At 36.8% G+C, this 10,338-nt stretch overlaps 1 protein-coding gene across 1 annotated transcript; it reads right to left on the reverse strand.

The window, feature by feature from the left end:
• Window positions 1-253: 253 nt before the first annotated feature.
• LOC139714950 (syndecan-4-like) lies at window positions 254-9,491 on the reverse strand (the record flags this gene model as incomplete). Its single annotated transcript, XM_071626597.1, has 4 exons — window positions 254-5,055; window positions 5,511-5,706; window positions 6,106-6,152; window positions 9,314-9,491. Coding segments are annotated over 4 exons (588 nt in total), but the record flags the coding sequence as incomplete, so codon positions are not given.
• Between the last annotated feature and the right edge of the window lie 847 nt (window positions 9,492-10,338).

The following is a 10,338-nucleotide window of genomic DNA, read 5'->3' on the forward strand; positions in this document are numbered from 1 at the left end:
TGGCACCATCTATTATTCCAATTGCCTAAGTTTGTTGTTGCTAGAATATTGAGTGGTTTCTAACCTAAGACAGATACCAGCAGCTGAGAAAGATGAAGTGAGAAGTGACTGAATGAACTTGTATTCATTTTCTTGGAACATGTAAGAGGAAATCTTAAATTAAATTTGATACAGTATGTCACTGTGTGTTTGTAACAGAAGACAAGAAATAAATCAAACCTCACAACTGCACATATATGAAAAAATGCTGGTGAATTTATTATATCAGATGGCAGACTTTTTGAACAGGGATGAAAACTCAAGTGGTGAAGTAACACACAACTGTGCACAAACAATTTCTGGACAAAGCACTGAAAGAACACCATGGCATCAGCAAACTGCTAGGGGAAAAAAAAATCTACACCTTTGCAAGAAATTTCAGTGAAATATTTGGAAGATACAATTTAACTGATAATCTCTCTCTCTCTCTCTCTCTCAGTAAATAATTTCTAGACTTGAAAGTAAGAGTGCTTCGATAATAATCGTTTCCATATGGCTCATACCTCGGGTACACACAGAGAAGTATGCATTTTACTCTTTACTCTTTGATGTTTGTTTTTTTTTTTCTCTCTCTCTTTAAATTGGCAACTTGGGTCCAAAATGAATTGCCAATATCCATATATCCTTGGCAAAGGGTATAATGTGACAGAGTTATTGCTTATCTTTTCCTTGAAGTGATTGGGCATCACCTTTGCACAATTTCATGTGATGCCAATGGTTTCTGAAAAAAAACACAACAACACAAGAATGGGGTGTAGTATGAAGGTATTAGTGAACCACATGAAAAGATAAACCCAATATCTTATAACATTAAAAAGAAAAAGTGGTGCATGAATGGCACTGCTACATATATAACATCTACCACATACTGACAAAACAGGTACATGGGAAATAAGGACGTTTTGATGTTGACTGTACTGTATCTATTCTCTCAACCACAGCCCCTGACAAAGACTACCTGAAAGTGTGGCTTTAAGCAAACGACCTACACTTGAGTGACTTTTAGAATGATTTACAATACGATGAAATTAGCAACACATACTCAGCACTGACTGAAAATTGTGTGTTGGCAGCAGGTATCAAACTGTAGTTATATTCTTGATAAGCCCATGGCGGTTGCATGCCATACTGACATTTCACTTTGTATGAACAAGAAGCAAATTTAGCTTTCTTTCTTTTTTAGTGCAGGTGCTTCCATCCAAATATTAAGCAGGTTGTTTTTGGCAGTGGTGGAGAAATGTCTCCTGCAGTAATCAAGGCATAGTGATGGTTCACTGTATGCTGAGAATCTGTGGTGAGGACAAACACATTACATTACATGTTTACCTCTACATACTGAAAATAATGCCTTCAGCACCACTGCAAGTTACATAGACATGGAAAGAAAAAAAAATGGGGAGGAAACAAGTGCATAGTTCAATCTTTCATACAAAGTTTAAAATAAAAAATCACATTAAAACATGACAGGAATACTACTGAATCTGCAGAACATGATAATGATTTCAGCTATCTCAGTTCACACTTGTGTATGCTCTTGACAACTAGTGTCTACAGTGTATTCATACTGTAGCAGTGATAGTGGAGGTTTGGGTCTATTCTCTTTCCCTCTATTCCACATTTGTCACTATCTAGACACACAGTCTTGACTAGATTTACTCATCAAAGCTGACATTACGCAAATGAGTATAGAAACACTGAACTTTGCTGTCATGCATATTGCTGTAACGAATCAGTGCAATAGACCAATGACCGATATCAGTGTGATACTACATGAAACAAAATTGGCAGGGCTTGTACTTAAAAATGACTTACCATATACATTCTCCTCTAAAGTTGTTATAGAAAAACTGAATATTTTCACTGAAAGCAAGCATGTAAGCCTATGTACAGTCTCGCACCCATAGATATGGAACTCTGAATTCTAGACCTTCTCTGACAACCGACCATTAATATTTGCTCTATTTTCACCTCTGCCAAAGAATCAGTAAGCTTACACTACAGTTTGTATGTACATGACTATAAGCAGATATTAAGCCTTTACGAAACCTGTGTACATGACACATAAAAAGTAACTTTCCTCCAATTGATCAATATAAGAAACACTCTCTTCCTTCTCCACAAGCTTATATCACATCACATACACTACACAATAACTTAAATACAAGACAAGGGTGCTGAATTCCCAAAGAGTTTCTCTAAAAATATTTTCGTTGTGCATATATATATATTTTTCTTTTTATCCCAATTAACTTACAATTCAACCACACATTTTCTTTCTTTCTGAAGCTCAATGTGACTTCCTAGGTGACACAATCATTCAGAATGTGATTTATACTTCACTCCGCATCTCCTGCAGTACACCTCACGGAGAAGTTTCTACTTGCTTCATCACAGAGGGATTGGAATATCACGTGCACTCATCTGATTCATCAATTTTGCCTAAAAAGAATGACAATGACAGTGTTCTGACTTGAGCATGTCAGTGTGAAAGTGACCTTGTCAATGGTCGCACAACACGCCTTCCTTTCCAAATATTTTTAGGAATAGTTTGACAAAAGCTTGCGAATTAAGAGCAATATTGAGTTCCAGTACAAACACACATGTTTACACCAAGAGTATGACAAACCAATGCTACTGAAGATACCTTGGAATTGTCAGATACCTCAAAACCTCAATATACTAACAAACATATTCATTCTGTAAGAAATACAGGATTTTCATCTCATACAAACATCCTACACTAGTCATGATATCAAAGAACAATTTTCTTTCTCTTCAAAGTAATAAATGGACAAGCACTTAAATTTTATCGCAAACACTATCTAGTTTGATACCTACACATCAACTTTCTGCCAAAGGTTCCAACCAAAATGATGCCTCGAAGCAAAATCCATGTATCCCTCTAACCCACAAAATCATTAGGGTCCTCCACTGCATGGCTTGTTGACATTGTTCCCGATTTTGGACTGAAATGTAAAATCAGTTCTCCTTGATAAGGAAAAAGAATCCATATTCATAAGTGGGTGAAAGTGTAAGATGCACTAACACACGGAGAAACAAATTGCTATGAGCTCCAATCCATACCTACATGCTATGGTCCTTCCCTGTAATGGAAAAGTGGACATTGATGGCATGTAGTTTACAACTATCCCTTGCCTCTCGTTGCTCACTAGCTATCCATGACATTTGCCACATTTCACCTCTGTAAAGGAAGCACTCACAAGTCTTGTCATTCAACCTTGCTTGTTGTTTACTGTACATGGCACAGTAACAGACCAAGCTGACTCTCAGAAAACTTGTCTACTTCAACATAGGGCCTCAGTGCTTGAACTTCTGTCTACAATATTTTACATATCTTACAAACAATACTATTTTGTTTTCTTTTGTTTTGTTTGGAGGCACATTTTGTGGTCATTGTATGAAAGAATGAGATTTGGGATGGAGTTCTCTGGCCAAAGTAGGTTGCTTTTTCTTTCTCTTAAAAGTACATATTGGGATGGGGTGATGGGGATACTAAGTACAGTGCCAAGGTTAATCTGATGAAAGAGGATGGCATATTATTTTGTTGCTGTATCACACTCCTCCCATGCTCTTCCATGAGCTATGAAGCTGAAGAAGAGTATAAATATTAAAGGCCTTTTTTTTAAAAATTTCATTCCCTAGCAAGGAATAGTAGTCATCAAATAATCCACAAAGCTTAACTTATCCTAAACTCCACAAGACAAACTACTGTCGTCAAACAATCCTCGTGTTTACATGTTGAGGATGAAAATGAAATGTTAACATATATAAAGTAATATCGCAAAATGTGTACAGATATGCTAGAAAGTGCAAAATGTCTAAAAGAAATATACTTAGAAAATCATTACACACTGATGAATCCTACCTTTTTATTTGTTCCACTGAGAAAAAAAAAATAAACATTTTATTCCAGATAAAACTTTTGCTTGAATAAAAGATACTTCCTTTCTCAAACCATCAAAATAAATTATAAATCAATATCAATTCATTTCATGATGTGCTTTGTAATATGCAAGAAAAATAGTTCACTTTACATTTTTCTCAGGTGGATGAGTTAACCCCGAAATGCTTTGATCTGTAAATCAATTTTGATTAACACATTCTGACATTTCTTGCATTGTTTAGAAGACAATACAATAAAATGTGCCCCTGAGAGGTAGTAAGATGGCAACAAATAAAATAGCTTCACCCTCCAACAGCCAACCAAGGAATAATAGCAAACAAAATAACAACATAATATCAGACCCAGAGGTATTAATATCTCTCACTGTTTGCGGAGAGGTTTCACTGCCAATGAAAAAAAGCAGTGCATTCTTTTCCCCATATATACTACTGTCTTCCTGATTGTCTTCACAGAGACATCCTACACTTTATCAAGCATCAGCTTCCAGAAATAAATATACATGTACATATATCCTCAACTTCATGCAAGACCCCATTTTTCGATGCTCCAAATAACATTTCTAACTTGTATAACTTAGGGAGGTCTGATCTGCAAACAATCCTGAATGCACTCTTACTTGTTCCCCTATGTTTCTGCTTTGTTTGAAAATAAACAAATGAATGCATCAATAAATAGATCATGAACAATAAATCTTCCATTTGTGTATTTTTCAACATGCTTGTGACCTTATGTATTTTATACCTCCCTTAAAGTCATGTAATCCTTATTTGATATTACAAGCAAATAATAAAAAGATATAAATGGAGTCATTCCCACTGGATCTACAAATGAATTCCCCTTGACAAGAAGACAAAAGATAAGAAGCCAAAGAGGGGCTGGTTGTTAAAGGTGCTAAATAAAAAGAGGCTGAAGGGAAGCACTCCTCTAAGCATAGAATTCCTTAGTGTCCTTCCAGTAGGCAGTTGGGTCCTTGGCTTTGTGAGGCTCATCCAGGGAGTAGCTGCCCTCATCTTTCTTCTTGATGCGGTAGATGACGAAGAGGAATAGAAGGACAACAGTCAGGAGAATCAGAACCACTGCTCCAACCATGCCTGGAGGAAGATGAAAACAGGAATCAAAGGTAACTTGGGTGTCAGCATCAACATGAATCGTGGCAGTGTCTTTGTGTCTTCACATCTCTCTCTGTCTCTATCTATCTCTCCTTTATGGTAATGTGAATGTGATGAACTTCCTAGAAAAATTATTCTCCCATGCACTTTTGTATTAAAGCAGAAAACAGAATAACATGCTGGTTCTCCTTGGTATTTTCACACAAACCACTGACAATATTCAAGGTTGACATGTGTTGATATAGTGTAAAAGATGTATGCATCAAATTCAGATGAATTATAAAGCTTATGAATTCAATTTTGTCAAACATACATAAAAAAACCAGCTTTGCTAACGTGTCAACATCTAGGGTATATTCCTATCAAAAACAAATCAATCAATGCAAACTCTCATAACTTGCCCACACCACAACATAAGGCTCCATAGCAATGATTACCTGCTAAGATGGCTGGGTTCCCAAACACCAATTCCATGAAATTCTTGGGCTCCTGGTCAGGTTTGTCAGGATCTTCAAGGGCACCATTTATGTTTGCTGGATTAGCTGGGTCGTATACAGGATTCACATTATTTGACAGGTTGTCATCTGGCTGGGCATTCCTGTCACCAGGAATCACATTGGAGTATGTGACATCCTGCATGAAGAACAAGGAGTTTTGATGCTGCACATAGTAAGGTCATTCAATGACAAAGTGTCTTCACAATACTGTGGAAGAATATGATGAGAGCGAATCCTGGGTTCATGGGGTGGAAAGACATGAAGAAGAAGAGAGGAAGGAGGAGAGTAGGCAGCATTCTGCTCATGTGTAATTTAAATCACATCTTATCTTTTACTTACTAATTATCAATACAAATTATACAAGCTTCTAAAGTATTTGTGTTCATATGAGTGCTGAGCCTTCCCTACTTTAACATGGCACTCACTTTTTAAGAAAGTTTGAACTTGTTTGCAAAATTTCTTATCTTAATTTCAAGAAACACAAGACAATATGTTTCAGAGTCTTCTCTCATTGGAAATATCACATCATACTTACCGATGAAATTGTTGTAAGCAGAACAGCTGGGTTGTTAATCTCATTGTCTGAGTGAAGAAAATAATAAAGGCAATTGTTAGAATATTTCACCAAATATTGTATACACAGCTTGGCCAACATTTCCATATGAAAATTAAGGAGATTCCAATGAGCAATCAGGAAGATATTTGTGTATACATGCATCTCAATCAGCCAAAGAGCACCCAAATCAGGGGAACTTTAGGACTCTGTTGCTAAGGACATGAAGAAAAAATGTCCATTTTCAGGAAGCATCCTGCAGAATCAGGGAGTCTTGGCAATGCTGTGTAACATCAGACACACTGTTGTAGGTCAATTTAACTCTTTATGCGCCACGGTGTAAACCCTCTCTGTGCCGCATTATTCTGAGACGGCAACGTAAGCATGCTTTTTGAAAACTTTCTGTGTTTTTGATGTGAGTTTCTTCCATTCTTTGTTTTTCTACAAACTTATGTAACCTTTTATAGATTCTTGTTATGCTGGTCATGTAATGAGCAAAGTTGTAGAGAAAATGCCAAGCTTTGATTTGATGTAAATTTTATATAAACAAAGCTGTGGTTATTTTTCTTTCAAATGACCAGTAGCTTTGTTTAATATTGACCAGACATGACTTTTGTACAAAACACAAAACAGTGACAGAAACTTAGAATTTACTCACAATTCCAATAGGTAACATCGCTTGATTTTCAATCACCACATATTGCAAGCTACACGTGACAGGAATGGATCGCGAGTGACACTTTCATTGTACTGTGGAATTTTGTGATTTATCATGCAGTTTGGGCTGGTTTGTGATTTGAGCAGAATATACAAACTTGGCACACCATCCACTGAGTTGGGCATGCAAATGCGACACATTAAGAGTTAAGCTTCAGCCCTGTGCTACTAATTAATGAATGAGCAGTATTCCTATCTTTGTGACTGATTAGTATACATAGAGCCCCTCAGCAAAATCATTTTTGCTAAGTTACACAACTGTGCAAGTTTTAAATTCGGGCAAATATTCCAGGAACTTATTATCTCTCTCACATTCAGACTTTGTGCGATATTTCTCTCTCTTCAAAAGTCATACTGACCACACCACAACACAAAAGAGATGTCATTTACGCATGTGCCATTGGGTCTTTTTTTAAAGCATATGAATTATGTACAATATACAAAAAGGTCATCATTTACAATATATATGAGTGAAAATTGCACTGCTTGTCCAGTTTGTTTGGGTTTTTTTTTCATTGATCCACAAAAGTGACATGTTCTAATGTCTGGTAAACTTCATGCACAACAAGTATCAAACAAAAAGTAAATCCCCATGACTGCCTTGAATTTCTTCAAATTGCTTTTTTTTAAAAATTTCTACTGGATTAGAACTATTCAAATCCCACTGATCTCTCATGTTTCAATCCATTTGGTACATTTTACAGACCATAAACAAGCAAAAAAAAAAAAAAAAAAAAAAAGGAGAGACAGAAAACTTAATACCCTGTTGTGCAAATGTTTAAGGGAAGAAAATCTAAATAAAAATAAATAAAATTCCTTCCACATACCTGCAAATAAAGATTTGAAATGTGTAATGAATGACATTGTTTGGTATGAAATGCCAGTGGTCATATCAAACTGACATTTATATCAATGTTTCAAATGAAGAGTGATATTCTCTGATTAATCATCAATAAAGACAAATTCAAAGTCGCACTGTATCTTTTTATCATGATTTGCCTGACCAAAAAACATCAACCCAGTAACTTGTATTCATAGTTCCAATCCACTAACAAGACCTATTGATTGATTACATCCCATAGTACAAACAAAGAACAACATTTTCTTCTTTGCACATAAAACAGAATGCACAACAGCAGGCATGCACTGGCCTCGTGCCTGTTAATGCTGCTTTCTGGGAGTGGTCATAGAGGGGATGCAGCTTTATTCATTTCACAGATTTAAACTGACCAGTCAAGATATTTATTTTAATACAAGAAGACCACAAGGTTGGTTGAGTAGATATAACAAAGTAGATCCAGGGATCACTTGCTGTATAACATGCTAGACCTGTACCAGCAAACCTGGTTACTGAAAGCACCTCTTGAGGTTCAAGAGTCTTTTGACTATTCAGATCTAGTCAGCTCGAACAGACAAGAGTTGTGTGGGGGTGTCTGATCTTGTGAGCATGTGTTATTCCATTATGAATACCTGGCACAATCGGATTTCTTGGAAAAGAAGTAACAGTACAACCTGTAGCTGTGAGATTCTCTCTAATCCCAGGAGATCCTAGATGGAGAACAAAACTTTGGGGGATTTGGGGGCATTTTGAGGCTATCAGGCTCCAGCTTGCAAGATCTTTTTTAATACCCTTACACAATTGAAAAAGAGGTTTTGAATTGTAAATCATCCTCTTTCCCCCAAAGATTTAGAAAATTAACCCCTGATTAGAATCTGTAGCTGGACACTTGAAAGACTTGAGAGGACTTTGGGAGATAAGAATGACTAAATGCAGCACCATCACTGGTTACAAAATGACTATCAGTAGTACATTATACACATCACCTACCAAAATTGACATACCTCATCAGAAGCTGCAAGAAACTAGGACAACTTCTTTAGCGCCTCCCCTGTAACATTCTCCAATCTTTCCAGACTTTGCAGGCCTCGAATTACCCGGGAGGCAAAAGGCAATTTACCGCAATGCCCTATCTACTTGCCGCAATGCCTCTCTCAAAATTACCATGCTTACTGCAACTTTTCCTTGCTGCCCTTAAAAAATTTTGAGAGAGAGTGCCCCTAAAACCAAAAATTGCCTGTCCCTGAAACTGGCGAAATTCGAGGCCTGCTTTGTAAGCGAGCCAACAGGTTGCTAACATCCTTCATAAATACAATGAGTCAGTGACTACAAAAGTGCACATTTATTTGTGTGTGTGTGTGTGTGTGTGTGTGTGTGTGTGTGTATGTGATTAGTTTAATTGAAAAAACAAAAACAAAACCGTACCCAAAGTACTCTAAGTTTCATTCCAGTAGGATGAAGATCTATCCTCATTTGTAAACTGAAAATTTAAGAGCATATTAAAGTTCTTATTGAAATCTCACATACTGAATATTTGCACACAACCTCTGCCATTGACTTTGTACACATTCATCCTACCAATTGAAAACCTTGCATCATTCCCATAACTATTGCAGTGACTATCATGAAACTTACTGCCGGCTGTGGCACCAGAGCCCATTTCTTCTGGTCCGTTGAGATCTTCATCATCTGTTGTCAAGCCAGCATTGTTTGGTTCTGTCCCACTTCCTTCCTCCGCTGGCATGTCCTGATTACCCAGGACAGCAGCTGGCATGGAATCAGGGCTACTGTCGATGTCGATGGTGCCATCACCCTGTGGAGTTTCAAGTAAAAGAACAAGAAACAATCACTTCAAATAAGATGACGCTATAATAATGCTTTGTTGTTAATGTAATACTCTACTGTAGACACAAGCTTTCCTTCCTTTCTGACACACAGGTACCAGTAACTTGTTAACATTCACATTTGGCAATTTTACCATAATTTTGGCCAAAACACTTCCACTGCTACTCAATAATGTCTAAAAATGATAACCAAAAATCCACTGGAATAATTCGCAAGATTTAATTTTCTTACCAGAACATCTATTTTCTAACCAAATCCTGGGTAGATTGGTTATAAGGTATGTGTGAAAGCAAGGATAAAGACAAATTTTCTTCCAGTGATACATTTGCCTATTAAACTAGGAAACTGCAGTCATTTTCTTTTTTTTTAGATTTGTGCTTCATGTCATAGCTCTTGTGTACTGTACAACGAGGAATGCTCACAAGCATTTTAATTTTGCGAATTTTGCAAGAGCCGAGTTTCAACAAATTAAAATGCACGCTAAACATCTTGGCTACACTCTATACATTGAATATTAGAGACAACTCGCGAAAATGTCATGCTGTGAATAAGGCCGTCGGCTCCCATTCACGAAAATTTCATGGCGCGAAAATATTGGGGGGGAGTGTGTTGTTGTTGGTTTTTTTGGTAAAATCATTTGTAATTCAGCCTCTGGCTATGATCAATGTTTTGAGGAAATACAGGTACCATTAATAAAATCATGTTTTACAGTACTTGTTGCCTCCCTTGAAAATCATGGATAGAAAAGCACTCGGACAGCGCAGCTCATTTCCACCCATACACGCATGCAAATTCACAATAATAATAAATGCTTT

The sequence above is a fragment of the Diadema antillarum genome, unplaced genomic scaffold (genome assembly GCF_040938485.1).
Source record: "Diadema antillarum isolate AM-2024a unplaced genomic scaffold, OU_Dant_1.0 seq00002561_RagTag, whole genome shotgun sequence".
NCBI classification, from domain to species: domain Eukaryota; kingdom Metazoa; phylum Echinodermata; class Echinoidea; order Diadematoida; family Diadematidae; genus Diadema; species Diadema antillarum.